Genomic DNA, 17,952 nt, shown 5'->3' on the forward strand with positions numbered 1-17,952 from the left:
ACACATACCATTAGTTCTGTCCCTCTAGAGAACCCTGTATTACAGGAACCATATTGAAAGAAAATGTCCAGTTAAGTTAACATAAGAATAACCATTTTTCTTTATGTTGAGCTTTCTGACAAAAGGTTCAAAGTGTATTACTCTAAAGTGGCAAGGCAAATAAAAAAGCTACTACCTCTCTCACAAATGGCAACTCAAGATCAGGAGGGCCATCCTTAGGACTCACAATGAACTTTCCATTTAGTACAGATACCAGTTCCCTGTTTACTTTTGTGAACATTTTTCAGTTATTTACAAATAAATTTCAAATACTGATTGCGTTTCCTGATTGCATTTCCTCAAACTCTCAAAAATAACAAAAAAAAATTAACCTTTCTCCAAAGAGCTGGGATAAACTCAAACCATGTTTCATTTGAATCCTGTCACAACTGATTGCCCTAAGTAAGCTTTGTAAAGCTTTTCCTAAGGACAATGACTCTTGGGAAAAAATCTATTATTTTTCAACTCCACACCACAGCCTAGCTTTGTAATTTCTTGTCCAAAGAATTCTATAGTAATAATAAAAAAAGAATTCGATAGTAATGCACTAATAAGTAAAATTTCACCCCAAAGTTGTTTCAAGAAAACAGCGTTATAATTAATCACATGGCAATACACTGGCAATACAATCTCTACACTTTTACATTTATGGTGGATACACAGCGCCCTCTGCTGCGCAAGCTGAGTAAACTTCAACCAAGCTAAAAGTATTCAAAAACAAAGCATGGGCCAAAAAAAGGTCTGGGAAATCCATAATTGAGACTAATATTTTGCATTTGAGAACATTACTCTTGTATATATTTTGACATTCTCTATATGCAGTGAATCATTTTCTTTCACGTGCCCAGAGTTCTTAGCTGGATCATTTTCTATTTCATCTATATTTACAGGGTAGAATAGTTTGTCTGGTTTAAGTCCCCCCAAAATATCAGTGACATGAAATCTGCATGGCTCCTTCTTCTGCTTCATCCCCCATATCAAAGAACTGGACACAGATGATACAGTGGAAGTCCGATTACAATTCAAAACCACTTTAATCTAAAGCAGAATCTTAGACTCTAAACCTGCTCGGGCTGGCAAATGAGAACAGAAAACAAAGGTACTGTATTTTTCAGAATAAGAAAAATGTTACTTGATTATTAAAAAATGTTCCATCAGCCAGTGAAAGATTGGACAGTTATGTAAGAGAACCCAAAGTTTTCAATTTGAAGGCATAATAAACTCAAAATATACAATGGACAAGTCTTCATGACAGTCGAGGCATTTTTTTAATTAAAAACATTGGAATATATTTCCTGCATTGAACCACATTCAAAATTCACTTTGAACTATACGAAGTCTATTTATAACATATATGAAATGTAACTTAAAACCACTTTGAAATACAGACTCTCAGTAAAAATGACTAGAGACACAAACTTTTTAAAATTATTATAAATTGTTAGAACTTGAGGAATGCATTATACTTCTATTTGTCTTGACATACTCAGTCTCTCCTTATAGAATCTAATTTCATCCAAACCAAAACTAAAAACTTGAAAACATGTATCCAGTAGGAAAGATATAAAATGCTAACTGCATAATGTAACTGGATGAAATAATTACAGAGCAGTTAAGAAAAAATGAACTGCTGTTTTAATAGGAAAAAAATGTGCATCTTACTTATGCACATTTTAGGGTAAAATCTTGGTTTTCAAAAAGCAAATCTGGAGCACCCTCTAGTGGAAAACAACAAAAGCTTAAAGCTTCTGTTTCTGAAATTTAATTCAATTTCCATTAAACAAGTAACTGAGAACTGGGCCAAAAAAGTGTATTACGTAGATTCTTCCTTCCAGTTTCACTCTTAAATACCTCCATCAAAACACCCATATGCACACACACAAATACACACAAGGGTACTTTTCAAAGTACAACAGAAAAAGGTTTTTTACACTGTCTGATTGTTTATCAATTTCCAAAAAAAGAATCAAGTAGAACTTGTGAATATAACATTACAGATGTAATGCTACTTTTTATATTAAAGAATTCCATTGTAGTTGTAAATGATTACAATCTAGAAAAAAATGGAATCATTTTGGTTGCTTGATTCTTGTGGTTAAAAGATTCAACCAATAAAAAAGAGCTAATGAAAATAACACATGAAAACTTCCAAATTACAATTCTCTCCAAATACACCATAATGTTTTATAAATATCCTCTGCTAAATTAGCAAATCAGCCAAGAATCTCCATGACACTCTGATTATATTCTTTTGGTCTTGGTTATTCAGGAGATTGACTAGCTTTGACACAGACATGACATCACCCATGCAAGTTCTAACAGATGATTTTTCATATGTAATAATTAAAAACTGAATATATGACATTCCAAATTATAAATTAATAGGGTCATTATATTAATAATTAACTATTCTTGATGTATTATGTTAAATTATTATTATCACAATTTGGAGAAATACAAACAAAACAGAAAATGTTTTGAGAGACCAATTTAAAGAGTAACATAAACATCTGTTTTCTGCAGAAGGCTGAAGAAACTTGAATTATTTAGCCCAGACAGGTTCATGGAAGAGCAGAAGTATTTATTCATCATTAATTCAACACTGATTTATTGAACACTTTAGTCCAGAGGCATGGGGGTAACCCCAACGGACAAAGGTTCCTGCTCTCATGGAACGTGCATCCTGAATGGGAGAAGACGATGATAAAAACTCAACAAGCTCTAGGAGAGCAAGGATTTCTGTCTGTCCTGTTAACTTTGGTATTCCCAGTATCTACTAGGTCTTCAATAAATAGTTGTTGAATTAAACAAAAAAGGTAACTTCAGCTAGTGATAAGTGCTATAAGCAATACAGTAGTAATAAGTAGAGCGCAATGGAGGAAGAGGCAGATAAGTTATTACAGATCAAAGAGTTAGAAAGGGCTTCTCTAAAGAGATGTCATTAGAACTTCAACTTAATAACTAAAGTCAGCCATGCAAAGATCTGAATAAATAACTTTCCAGAAAGAGAAAACAACAAAGGCTCTTGTCTGAGGCAGGAGTGGTTTGACATTCAGACAAATGGCCTGCCTGGACAAGCCACAACGCCCCAATAAAGGGTTCAGATTTCATTCAAATTGTTTAGGCAACATATATTGGTTGCTTCAAGTGGGGTCAAAGTAGTAAAAATGAAGACAGTGGGTAACTTCGTGATCTATTTTGGAGTTGAGGAGTAGACAAGATTTGCTAATAGGTTCAGTATATGAGATGAGGCCAAGAGACATACTAAGAATGACTTTGAGGTCTAGAGCTTGAACAAGTGGGTAGGTGACGTTGCTATGTATTGAAACGGGAAAATGAGGTGAGAAACAGGTTTTAGGCAGGTAGTAGAGGAAAAGACAACCTTTTACAACTGGCCATATATAATGAGAATTTCAAGTAAGCAGTTCGATATTTCAATTTGAAGTTAATGAAATGGACTGAGGCAAAAAGCTGTAAGTTTGGAAGCTGTCTGCGTAAAGATAAATACATAGGGCTAAAGAGTTGTCAGGACAAAGGAGACTGAGAATGATTATCCCATAGAACTCCAAGGGGAAAAGCAAATAATTAAAGGTAGATATTAAAGTGAATTAAGCACACTTTGTAAGAGAAAGGACATTTTAACAACCTAACTAGAGCTATACAGCAAGAGACTAAGCTGCTTGTATCCATTATTGGCTTTCCATAAAGAGGCATTTCCAGTACAGAAGTGTGGGCAAAATGACCATCTGTAGGATTACTACTAAAGCAATTCTCACAAGGGAAAGGACTTTCCCTAAATGTTCTTCCAAGGTAACATTTAAAGGAATTTTTAAGACTCTCTGATTTATCTTCACTTATGCAACTCATCTTTTTTTTTTTTTTTTAGACGGAGTTTCGCTCTTGTTGCCTAGGCTGGAGTGCAATGGTGCAATCTCGGCTCACTGCAACCTCCGCCTCCCGGGTTCAAGCGATTCTCCTGTCTCATCCTCCCAAGTAGTTGGGATTACAGGCATGTACCACCATGCCCGGCAAATTTTGTATGTTTAGTAGAGACGGGGTTTCTCCATGTTGGTCAGGCTGGTCTCGAACTCCCGACCTCAGGTGATCCACCTGCCTTGGCCTCCCAAAGTGCTGGGATTACAGGCGTGAGCCACCGCACCAGGCCGCAACTTATCTTGTTAGTAAATAGATTCAGGGGTAAAAACCATGGGCAAATACAATGTATGTCTACTGGTAGTCATTAATTGTTACCTGTTTTTGTTAGCAAAAGGTTATCCAGGTGCCTGTCTCCAACTCCAAGTATATAGGTGATCACGCAATATCCAGCTGCAGTTAACAGTTAAAAAAAAATGTGAAAACAAATGCAAACCAGGTTATACATTCTACTGAATATAAAAGCAGTTTGTGCAACTTTAATATCAATTTGTTTTCTAATGTCTTTGGTTTCTCATCTAAATTCTCAAATATGCAATCTTTATTTCTGTCACTTGAAACTCAAAGTACTATTTAAAACAGAAAATCTTGTAGAATTCTGTTAAATTACAAAAGTCACTTGCATCAAAACTTAAGTTAGGTTCAGGAGACCTTAAATTATAACATGGGCCTAGCAATTCTAATATCAAATTGGACACAGTTAAAAGTCAACTGTCAATTATCCCGTAACTCATAACCATGTTTTCTATAAGATAACATAAGTAAATGCAGGGTTAATTTTTTTTTAAGTCTGTGGAAAAATAATCTTGAAATGGAAGCAGATAGAAAACCAAATGCATTCATTTGAGTGGTAAAGACATTTATGAAGTTAACACAATAATCCTCTAAAGCATTAAGAAAAATTACATGATCAAGGCTAAAGGCAGAGACATTGGCTCTAGCTGTATTCTGTTATCTTTTTATTCTAAAAAAAAGTCTGGAAATTTAGCATTTATTGAAACTACTTAAACAGAATTTAGCAAATAGCACCTTTTTGGAGTTTTTTTAACTATGTTTATTTCTACCATTAATAATCTGACAACAAATACAACTTGTAAACATATAAAACTATAGCAATATTTACAAAAACCTGTTTATTTCAGCCCACGTGTAAAAACCAGATGGGACCACCTGTTAATGAACTTACAACCCTGTTCAAATTCAATAAATAATAAGGTTCATTTGACTTAGGTTCTGAAGGCCATTCCAGAAGTCCAAAGCAACTTAAGCAATGGTATAATTACTGAAAAAATAGATTAATTAATAATAATCACAGTTACAATGTACTTAAGACTAGGCTCTTAGCTAGGCATATCATATTCATCATTTCTAACCCATTTAATGATGCCAGTTAAGTATGATAACCATCCTTCAAATGAAAAACTTCAGGCTCCAAGAATTAATGATATTGTTCAAAGTCACTGGGCTGGGATTTGTGTCCAATGAAATGTAAGCAAATATAGATGCAAGGAAAGCAGTTTTAAACAAGGGGCTGACTCAGCTAGGAGGTTAGCCCTTTAGGCCTTTTCTCCTTCCTGTCTAGATTGCGACATGATGACTGTAGTTGCAGACCATAAGGAAAAGGGCAAGAGAATCACAGAGAATCACACAGCCTTCACCTGGTCCTAATCACCTCATATAGTTAGAACAACAGCAATCTCTTATAACTAGTTTTGTCACAAAAGAGAAAATAAACTCTTATGATTATGTCACTATAGGTACATTATGTTAACTGCAGCTAAATGCAACGATAACAGTGGTCCACTGAGGAGAACTTAAAGGGTATCTAGATGAAGGGAGAATAAACTACAGCTTAATGGTCAAATCTGGTTCCCCTCAGTTTTTGTAAAGTTTATTTGAACACAGTCATACTCATTCATTTACATACTGGTTTGAGCATTACAATGGCAGGGTTGAATAGTTACACAGATCATCTGACTTGAAAAGCCTAAAATACTTACTATCTGCAAAGCTTTAGGGAAAAGTCTTACTCATCCTTGATCTAGAGCATTGCTACACAAAATGTGATCCCACAGACTGGCAGTATCACTATCACTTCAAAGCTTATTAAATATGTAAACTCTTCAGCCTTACTTCAGTCCTACCGAATCAGAATTTTTAGGGGCAGCAGCCACAATTCCATTTTAACAAGGTTTCAAAAATTACTATGCACACCAAAGGTTCAGAAACCTTCTCTAAACTCTAGTGTATTGATGAACATAAGAATCACCTGAAAATCCTGCTAGAATGAAGATTCTGATCACAGAATTGGGGTAAGGCCTAAGATTCTGTAATACAAACAAGTTCCCAGGTAAAGTCAATACTGTGGGTCCACAGATCACACTTTAAGTAGCACTGCTCTAAAACTGCCACGATACACGCAATTTCAAAAATGACTAAAGACTCCCCATTGAAAAATAACTAAGTGACTTACTGAGGGATATTAAATTTGATATCCCTAAAGAGAAAGTAAGTACAGTACCCTGAGAACACATGAGAACTTAGTACACTTAGTTTCTCTAATATATGATTCGTAGAAATCTAGCTGCTACTCAAGGGTACTAAACTACTGATAATGTGCATATGAAGACCAGCAAAACTCTTGCAATTTTCAAAAATAACATCACTGTACATCAGTGCTGCTGAGTTGTTCAATCCAGACCTACTTACTATTCCCATTTTTTTAAATTATAAATTACAATTAGTTTTTGTCCCTATTTACTTTGTTTCAAGTTTAGCTATCTCTACAGAATACTGATTCACCTGTGTTGCAACAGTTAATTCTGACCTAAAATTTTCATGTAACTAGATATACACGAATTATGCTTAATCCTAACGATAAAGCAAAATATTTCTATAAACTACTCATCATCAAATTTGTTTGAGGGTGCATTTCATTGTTATATGGAAATGGAAAATGAATAAGGATCTTTTGCCCTGGCTCAGTGGATTATGGCCATAAATATGTTGGATGGTCATTCTGATAAACATGTTTAGTCAAGTGAAATATATGTATCAACATATGGCCATATTGAATAGTAAAGATGAAAATTTAGAGTGCTTCAATAGTTTAAAGTGTCAATACTCAGTAGGGCACTTTAAACAAGGCTACATCCTGAAAAATAACAAAACATTTGAGGTAAGAATGGGATGATCCTCAGAAACATTGAGGAGATAACTAATATTCAGAATGATTTAAGATGACCTGAAATAAATTTGCTAGAAAATTTTTAGGGAAACCGATGTTATTCTTTAACTATACAACAATGGAAACACTATTTCTGTCCAAGAAAATCTTGTCAAAACAACGTTGTTAGTTTTTTTACTCCAGTGAGATGCAAAACATCTTGAAATTGTTTTTATAAAAAAACTTTGACTTAAAGAAAAATATAAAGACAAATAGAGCACTGATCCTATTTCCCTTTACTTAGTAAAGATATGTGTGTATGTGAGAATAAACAGTATTCCCACATTTAGCTGCATGATACAGACTTGAGATGTTAGATAATCTGGAAAAGATGTCACCAAAACTATTATGAATTTTTTTCTTACACCCTGCAAAAACATTAAAACATTATTTTCTAAAATGAAAGTTACACACAAACAGATTATTTTGTCAAACAGGAAGCCATACAGAAAACAGAAGGCTCTTCTAGATGAAGAGAAGGCCTGCCATCAAATCACTTACAGAGGAATAAATACATGTGAAATGTTGGAAAAAAGGGGAGAGATAAGATGTAATGTGAATTTAACTGTCCAATAGGTAAGATAATTTTAATTGCTATTCTTCCCCCATGAAAAAGCCAGTCATATTTTCATTAGCTCTTGGGGGAAAATGGACCATTATACAAAAGACACAATGGTACGACATCAAGCATGTACCTGTAACATACCATTCTGATAATTTTACTAATGAGCAGAATTTTCAAATTGTAGTCAATACTGACAGGGCAAGTGTGTGTGTATGTATTTGGTGTGGAAAAAGTATTTCTTTATTAAACAGATTTATGACTTTAAAAGGTTTACAATAACTATGAAACAAGTAAAAAGGTAAAAGATAATTATTTGGGGGTATGTAAAACACCTCATGTAATAAGGTACTAAGGGAAATGGCCACAAATTCTGTGACAGCCTTTTCATCCAGAGCTTGGATCTATATACATATTCTGTCCCCTCAAATCCAGGAAAGATCTAGGACTGCTCTGAACAACAGAATATAACAAAATATAGTTATACTATAAGCTGATACAGTACCAGCTTCCCAGCCCTGGCCTTCAGAAACCAGTATTTTCCATTTCCTGTCTGTCTGAATATTTGCTCTTGGAACCCAGCTCTGAGAGGCCCAAGCCAGGGACAGGTCATGTGTGAGTGATTCACAATAAGCCTAGCTAAGACAATATAATCTGCTAATCATGTGAGTGATCCGTCTTGGATGTTCAGCCCAGTTGAGCCTTTAGATGATATGTAATTTTTTTTTTAGATCACAGAAAACATAGACTTGAAGGTCTGAGAAAAACAGAAGAGAAATGGGGCAAAATAAAGAAGAAAAACAAGAAAGGAGCGAGGGAAGAGAGAGAGAAATACAGAGTAAGAGGACAAGGGTAAACATTTTCTCTCAAAACCTTCAGTGTTTTTAAGTCTTTAAATACTGCATGTAATCATGTTTACAAGCAAATTCAGTTACATGTAATATATGTTTATCTTCCTATGGTAAAAACAAGAATTAAAACTATAAAGGATTCTAATATATACAAACACAATTTTATTTCCATAGTCTCAAAGTTCATTTTCTTTCTGCTTTTCAGACAAAAATGTACCATCACGAATAAATTTGAAAATAAGGTCCAAAATAATTTGGAAGGTGACTTCACAGGGGTGTTGTGAAAAACACAAAAATATTATGTATAAGAAAGCAACTTCTAAACCAGAAAATAGTATGCAAGTTTAAATACAGTCTTAACAACTAACTAGAAAGCCCTCTTCTTGCTCTCCTAGCTTAAGTATAGGCATAAATAGGGATATAAACAAATATATCGCTTATATAAAACAGTTATAACACATCATATATCCTGTCATTCAGGGCTCAACTCTAGTGTCAACTCCTTTACCAATCCTCCCTTAAACAATCTAGTTATAAAAAAACATCAAAATAAAAAAATAAACACGCTGGGGATGGTGGCTCATGCCTTCAATATCTGCACTTTGAGAGGCCAAAGCAGGTGATCGTTTGAGCCCAGGAGTTTGAGACTAGCCTGGGAAACATGCCATAACCCTGTTTCTACAAAAAATATTTAAAAAATCAGCCAAGTGTGGTGGTGCACACCTCCTACAGTCCCAGGTACTCGGCAGGCTGAGGTGGAAGAATCACCTGAGCCTAGGAGGTCCAGGCCGCAGTGAGCTGTGATTGCGTCACTGCACTTCAGCCAGCCTGGGTGACAGAGTGTGACCCTGTCTCCAGGAAAAAAGAAAAAGAAAAGAAAAGAAAAAAAAATAAAGAAAATGAAAAAAAAAAATCCTGTAGAATACAAGCTTGATGAAGTTAGACATAAATGCCTGAAGAATAAAAATTAATCCCTATGTCACTTACTATGTATTTCTAGGAAATACTACTACTGTTTACTTATTTCTAGGAATGGACCATAAGGACTGACTCTAAAATACCATGAGGGCACCCTCTTAATCAAGCACCATTATCTTAGTTCTTAAACTTTATCTAAAACACAATTATTTCTGATTGAAACTTTTCCCATGGTCTACTTAGTTTCTGTTATTCAAAAATGGAGAAAATCTAATGGAAAATTAACAGCTTCCAGGAACAGATAAATTGTGATTATAAAATAGTTTAGTGATTGCAAAGATATATCCATGAAATACTAAATAGAATTTACACCTTGTTACTACTATTATGTCAAAGCATTAATGACTACTTTAATCAACATTTATCTTTTACTCTTCCTATAGAGCATTTAAATATTAACATGTTCTAAATGTATATGATTATGGCAATATCAGGATGACCTGCTCTTCTTTATCTGGTCAACGGAAAGTAATAGCCTGAAAAACTTACCACAGCTTTTAACGTAAGTGTCCATGACCTCAGCACTAATCCCATTTGGCCCATTCTCACTTGGTGCATATTTTCTAAAAAAGTTCTGAAAAGACATTATTTACATGTTTAAGAATTAAGTACAAACAAACAAACTAGGTGTTTTGAAACTATAAATAATGACCAAGTATCTAGTATAAAGCTTAATCAAAATACAGTATGAGAGATGCTGACTGAACAAAAGAATTCTAAGAGTACGATAAATACACTAGAGTTTCCACTAGGGGAAACTGTGTTTAATGTCCCCCACCACCCACCCCAGATTACCAATTGCACCTATTCTTCTACATTTAGAGGCAAAACAAAAAACAAACAAAACACAGAGCATATTATCTGAAAATACAATTAATGTACTATTAAAAAATGAGTTTATCCTGGCCAGATGTGGTGGCTCACACCTATAATCCCAGCACTTTGGGAGGCCAAGGTGGGCAGATCATGAGGTCAAGAGATCAAGAACATCCTGGTCAACATGGTGAAACCCAGTCTCTACTAAAATACAAAAATTAGCGTGGTGGCAGGCACCTGTAGTCCCAGCTACTCGGGAAGCTGAGGCAGGAGAATTGCTTGAACCTGGGAGGTACAGGTTGCAGTGAGCCAAAGATCGCGCCACTGCACTCCAGCCTGGCGAGAGAGCGAGACTCCGTCTCACAAAAAAAAAAAAGCTTATCCTATGTTTTCACCTTTTTTGAATACCCTGTATGTCTGACAAAGGATTTGCATCTGGAATATATAAAAAAAAAAAAAACTCCTATAAATCAATACAAACAATATAAACAACGCGACAGGAACATGGGCCACAGGAAGATGTGAACATGCACTTCACAGAAGAAACAAATGGCCTATACATATATTTTTACATGTTCAACAGATAATCAGGGAAATGCAAACCAAAAAGAGGTACGAAGACTTTGAAGTTTGGCAACACTATGATTTGGCAAAGATGTGTGTAGCAAGGAGAAACACAAGAAGTGTTACTGTTTTGGAAAACAACTTTTAATTATCGAAAAACAACTTTTCATTATCAAGCAAAGCTGAATGTGATCTATGACCCAGTAAATGACTTACACAGATCAGATGTGCAGCCAAGAATCAGTATACAAACTGTCACTGTTTTCATTTTATAAAATCGTAATTACACAAAACAATGTAAGTAATGAAAAACTTCATGAAACAATGATGGCAATTAGGACCCATGTTAAAAACTTTAAGTACACTTCATGTCCTCTTCAGAACAATCCTGGAGTAATATGGGTTATTACTGAAATTTTACAGATGCAAAAACTGGTGTCTTGAAGGGTATGTTAAAGGGGTCCCCAGGACCACTGACAGGTTTGACTTACTAGAAGGTCTTACAGACTAAACATGTAGTTGTACCATGACTAAGGTTTGTTACAGAGAAAGGATACACAGTAGAATCAACATGGAAAACATACACAGAAAAAAATCTGGAGAAATTCATACATAGGCATCCTAGCCCTCTCTTGTCCTGTGAAGAGACACAGTGAGCTTCTTTTCCAATAGCCAAAAATAAAAAATAAAAAGCAGTAACATGGGTGCAATATTTCTGACAAGGAAAGCCCATTAGAGACTTAGAACCCAAGGTTTTATTGGGAGCTGGTGACCCAGGCAACCTCTGTCAAGCAAGTACAAAATTCCAGACTCCCAGAAGGAAAGTGGGTTGTTTAGTATAAAGCATATTATTTGAACAAACAATCTAGGCACAGTGAACCACCATTATCAATTAGGAAGCAAAGGGAACATGCTGAAAGCCAACGACCAATCTCCTGGCAAGCAGGCCTTTCCAAAGATTGCAACCTTAGGGCTAGTATGTTAACTTTTCTCTGCAGAAAGAGTTAACCAGTTCACTTAAGGTTACAGAGCTGGAAAGTTACACAGGTGGAATTCAATCCCAGGCAATTTGATGTCCTCGGCCTGAGCTTTTAACCACTGCACATGACTGTACCCCAAATCAAAGAATAGAATAAGCACTTACTGTGCAAAAGAATCAGAGTAATACTTTTCTACAAATCTGACTCCCATACTGAAGAAATGGAACAATTAAATAGGGAAAGGCAAAAACACACTGTATCAAATATCGTCTACCAAGCCCTTCTATGTATTATCTTTCATCTTGGGGGTATCCATTTTTGTTTTAATTACATACCTTTTTTTTTTTACAAAGGGAAGCAGGAAAATTATATTTAAAAATAATAAAAATAAACCATTAAGATGTTATAAGAACTAATCCATGTATTTAAAGGGTAAAGAAAAAAAAATCCAAACATATATATTACTTTGTCACAGAACCACTCACCTTTTCTCATATTTAAAGGGGAGCAATAGGTTGAAGGGAGAGGATAGGGGTCTTAAGTAATTGTACAAAAGACAGATGAGCAACAATATCATTGGAGCAGTGTTCTGAATAACAAAAACTGGAAATAATCAGAGTGCTCACCAATTAGTATCAAATCAATTAAACATTTCCATAACTTGGAATATTATGCAAGTATAAATAAACATTAACAAATTTTAATCTGTTCACCAATTAAATCTGATTTTTTTTTTTTGACACAGAGTCTTGCTCTGTCACCCAGGCTGGAGTGCAATGATGTGACCTCAGCTCACTGCAGCCTCCACCTCGCGGGTTCAAGCGATTCTCCTGGCTCAGCCTCCCAAGCAGCTGGGACTACAGGTGCATGTCACTATGCCTGGCTGATTTTTGTCAGTTTAGTAGAGATGGGTTTCACCATGTTGGCCAGGCTGTGTTCACCAGTTAATGCCTGATCCCTTGATACACAATGCACTGTTCAAGGAACTGAGAATCTGTATGTAACAAATGGAAGAATCTTCAACTGCGAACATGCTTACTTCTGAATAAAGGAAGAAAAAAAACTTGAACAAAGAAAAACGATAAAAGGAGACTTTCATTTTTAACTTCTATGTTATAAAGACTGAATTTTTTATGACAAGAATATATTCGTGAATTGCATAATCTTTATTGATACCATACCTGAATGCTTCCCTCTGTATCAAGAACTTCAGCCACAGGAACTGACTGGATAAACTGCATGAAGCCTACACAGAAATGTATGCACTGCATTAAGCATAGCTACTGGTTAAGAAATAAAAATAAAGGTTCTGCTAAGAATAATCTACATCTGTGAATAAATGCATTCCATATCCGAACAACTTAAAAAGATCAGTGTACACTCTATTAAGTTTGTACTGGCATTTATGTCATAGGACCTATAAGAAAACATTTTTTTTTAAAAATTAAGTTGATTTAGTCTGTATGTTTTCTAGGCTAATTTCTATTATAAAATATGAGAAACGAAAACTAACAAACTAAGCTTCTTAAATCTAGCATCAAAAATTTCTTCTTTCTATGGATTTACAACATATACCAATTAAAATATTCCAAATTTAAAATCACCATAAGAAATCTAGAATTGTGGATTACAATTACCTAACCCTAAAAGCTGTATGTAAAACTGTTATGTAATGGCTCCTTTTGTCTAATATTCCATCTTCTGTCATTTCCTGGTAATAACAGATGTGTAAATCCCTTAAACTACCAAAAAAAAAAAAAAAAAAGGGAAAGGGGACAGACAGTATGTGGAAGAAGGAGAAAAAGTCAGTCTGATAAGTCTGAAGACAACAGAAACATAAAACAATGGATATATTAAAAAAATAAAAGTTGGATGAAGCAAACAATTTTCAGGATCATAAACTCTCATGATCTGGTTCTGGTAAGCCTAAAGGATAATAATTTGCATGCAAATTAAGAGATTATATACCCCTGTAGAATAAGAAATATCTCATTTATTCTTGCATCATAAATACAGAACAGTTGGCACTAATTCACTTAACACGTATTTATTGTTTCTTGACCATGTTGGAAGAAATTTGCCAAGTAAGTAAAAATAGATGTTTGACGCTGCCTACATGGATCCTAAAGCTTATAAGCTTCACTTGGGTAAATACTATGAATAAAGGGTACTATGAAAGTAAGTAGTGTTAGGAGACCTAACTTACAGTAGGGATCGAAGGACATCTGACATTTGAGCCATGTTTCCAAGGTTAATAAAGTTAATAGGCCATGGAGCAAAGAATGTTTGAGACAATGATCACAGTGTATGTGAAGGCCTTAGAGTACAATGCATTAGATAAAACAGAAGGTAGCCAGTATGGCTAAAGCCCAGGATGCAGGGGAAGAGTGGCAAAAAGAAGACGCTTGAAAGATAGACATAGGGTGTGTCACACTATGCAAGCACTTAGAAGCTAGGTAAAGGTTTTTTGGGTCTTTGTCCCAAGAGAAAATGAAAGCTAACAAATGACTTTTTGCAGGATCGTAAAGATGCACATTTGCACTTTTTAAAAGATCATTCTGAGAAGAAACTGAGAAGAGTAATTAAGGCATCAAAAAGATTTGGGAGTGGCCAGAGGAAGGACAGGAACCTAAAGCGTATATTTTGTTTCTCAGTAACTAGTAGTATAAAGCAGGAAGGGGAGCAAGACTATGGAATTTACAGTAAGCATTAGGCAAGCATTCCTAGGGAATCTTCTACCAAACTTCCAGAGATTATTCATCTCAAAAAGACTTAAATGGTTTGTATGAGTGAGGATATGTGTGTATGTTTATGTGTCTACAGGACTGTCACGAATGTCTGAAATATCCTGTTTCTCAGTAACTACATTAACCAGTAGTTACATTAATCAGTAGTTACTGAAAAACAGGAAAGAATGAGAGACAGAAGGGAAGCAGGCAGGAAGGTCCAACTTGTCTTCAGTGTTACAAATGGAATTTATTTGTATCTCTAACATACTTAAAAATTTTCAATTTGAAAAAGTACACACAATGTACAGTAAAGTAAACAATAATGATGTAAAATACACTTACCATGTTTTGTACTGGTGGCTAACACCTTATAAGGTGTCAATTTCAAGTCCAGATTTTCTTTCCGTAACAGCTTTTAATCAAAAGGTAAAATATATTAACCAAATGTAAAGATTGTTAAAAGACAGTTTTGTGGGCAAATAGTATAGCAGTTTAATGTAATACAGATTTAGGAAGTTAAACTAAATTAAGTTTACATTAGTTAATTTAGGCCGGGCACAGTGGTTCACACCTGTAATCCCAGCACTTTGGGAGGCCGAGGCCGGTGGATCACCTGAGGTCAGGAGTTCGAGATCAGCCTGGTCAACATGGGGAAACCCCGTCTCTACTAAAAAATACAAAAAATTAGCTGGGCGTGGTGGCGCATGCCTGTAGTCCCAACTACTCGGGAGGCTGAGGCACGAGAATTGCTTGAACCCAGGGGGCAGAGGTTGCAGTGAGCCAAGATTGCGCCACTTCACTTTAGCCTGGGCAAAAAGCGAAACTCCATCTCAAAAAAAAAAAAAAAAAAAAAAAAAAAGTTAATTTAACTTTGATCATCAAAATTCAATTTATTAAGGACTTAGATGATGGTATGCTAAATTTTTCATCTACTCTAAATCTCTGTCAGCAGTTTTCAATGAACAATAGGGTTGTTCCTATCACTTCATGCAGTCCTTTCTGGGCATAAAGTACTTTAGAGCTCAGAAAAAGGGAAATAGGGCAAGCATGTACTTTTTAATGCCAGGGACAGAGATGGGATTAAAAGGATTTAAAAAAAAATTTAATAGACTAAGAGGAAAGAAACTACTAAATCCCTTATTTAGATAACTTAATTTGGAAAAAAAATTAATGGAACACATGCAGTTCCACTTTATACTCAACACAAAAACCATTCTGAAGTGTATAAAAGCAACTAAATTTTTTCAAGGTCAAGTGGAGACTGTTGAGCTTTCTAGGATCGTACCTGAATGTTACAAGTACTTCTGTTCCATAAACAGCAAATGAACTAAGCCACAGTCTTCCAAAACGAAAAAAATGTTCCCCACCAACATAAGGTCATGTTCACCTTGTCCATGAGTGAAATGATTTGAAGAATAAGTTGATCTTGACGTAAATCATCTCCATGCTTAAATATAACTGGATATTTGCCTCCATCTTCTGTCTTAAAAAACAACTGTGCAGGCATAAGGGCACTCTGGAACATAAAAATATTGATTTCAAATTTGGTCATGAATTAATGCATAAAAGTGTACTATACATACAAAAAAATGTTGACATATAGGATAAATACACAGGTAAATAGGACCTAAAACACAAGTTGGGTTTTCAATGAGATACATTAGGGTATACTGGAAAGAACAGTGAACTAGCTAATAGTCAGAAGACTACATGATGGAAGGCGCACAAGCTCTGCACTCAGTCATGTGGTTAAAACATTCCAAGCTCTGCCAGGTACTCACTGGACAGTCTTGTGCATATCCTTTAACTTGTTTCCTCATCTGTAAAATAAAGATACCATCTCTTCTGCAGAGTTGCTAAGGCAATCAGAAACTATACAGGTCAATAGTCTGGCACCATGCCTAATACAGAGAAGACATTCTATATATATCTATCATCATTTTTTATTTTTAGAGGTATACTGAAATAAATAAGGTGAAACAGTACACCATAACAATGTACCAGATGGAAAGTCAAGAGCCCTGGTTTTTAATGGCAAGTATACTACAGGTTGAGTATCCCATAACAGAAATGCTTGCAAATGTTTGGGATTTTGGACTTCCTCGGATTTTGGAATATTTGCATATACATAATAAAATATTTTAGGGATGTGACCCAAGTTTAAACTTGAAATTCAATTACGTTTCACATATACCCTACACACATAGACTGAAAGTAATTTTACACAATATTTTTTTATTTTGTGCATGAAACAAAGTTCTGACCGTGTTTTGACTGTAATGTATGACATAAAGTCAGCTGGAGGATTTTCCACTTGCAGTATCATGTCAGCACTCAAAGTTTCAGATTTTGGAGCATTTTAGATTATGGATTTTTGGATTAGAGATGCTCAATCTGTACTAGTTGTGCAGCTTTAAGACTCAAATTCCTCATTTATAAAATGAGAAGAGATCTCAAATATCTGTATCTTTTATTCTGGAATAATTTTATGTTTTCCCCAGAGTACTTCCCTTAATTATATGAAGGTCTAAATTAGTTTAGGTATATGTTTAAATCAACAAAAAAAAAAAAAAATAGAGAAATTATATTCTTTTTAGAAAGGGGGAATCATATAAAACCTCACATAAAGTAGCATGCTAAGATGGATATTCTGGACATAAATGGTCAGAAAATTGTTCTGAGAGACAGACCCTATTGAGTTTGGTCACTGAGAAGAAATTATATAAGACAAAAATTTGGAGAAACATATTAATCCAAAGAAAAAAAAATGAGTCAAACAAATTTAAAAACAACAATAACAAAAAAAATGGTAATAAACAAGAGAAATAATGGCCCAAAAAACATCATATAGATGGATGAACAGATGTGACAAAACAAATGGCAAAATGTTAATGACAGAATTAAAGTGGTAGATACACAGTTGTCTACTGTAAAACTCCTTCAACTTTGCTGTATGCTTGAAAACTTTCCTATAAAATGCTGGGGGAAAACAAAAACATGGAAGATGGTTCAGAGAATGTATGTTTAAAACTTACAAACTCTAGTTGGAATAAAATTCTGAATTTTAAATTACGTTAAATTTGGAACATCCTTTCATTGCTCAAGGTTATTTTATAAATTACCTTCAGCCCTAGTAACTGGAAGTTATCTTCCTAAAGATAAATGACAGGCAGGAGAATCTTTGTTGTGATTTCTTTTTTGAGATTCAATTAGATTTCATCTGAAATTTAAAGCAAGAAGACCACCACAGGATAACATGCACTTATCCCAGTGC

At 34.8% G+C, this 17,952-nt stretch overlaps 1 protein-coding gene across 2 annotated transcripts in view; it reads right to left on the bottom strand.

Moving 5' to 3' along the window:
- PIK3C3 (phosphatidylinositol 3-kinase catalytic subunit type 3) overlaps positions 1–17,952 on the bottom strand; it is a 133,770-nt gene that overhangs the window by 35,497 nt on the left and 80,321 nt on the right. For both annotated transcript variants that reach the window (XM_032152425.2, XM_032152426.2), the window contains exons 17-21: positions 16,066–16,194; positions 15,021–15,090; positions 13,131–13,195; positions 10,079–10,163; positions 4,291–4,365 (exon numbers count right to left, since the gene is read on the bottom strand). In XM_032152425.2, coding sequence (XP_032008316.1) covers positions 4,291–4,365; positions 10,079–10,163; positions 13,131–13,195; positions 15,021–15,090; positions 16,066–16,194 — 424 coding nt within the window. The remainder of the gene's footprint in view (positions 1–4,290; positions 4,366–10,078; positions 10,164–13,130; positions 13,196–15,020; positions 15,091–16,065; positions 16,195–17,952) is intronic.

Source organism: Hylobates moloch, unplaced genomic scaffold (assembly GCF_009828535.3).
Source record: "Hylobates moloch isolate HMO894 unplaced genomic scaffold, HMol_V3 SCAFFOLD_5, whole genome shotgun sequence".
Lineage (NCBI taxonomy): Eukaryota > Metazoa > Chordata > Mammalia > Primates > Hylobatidae > Hylobates > Hylobates moloch.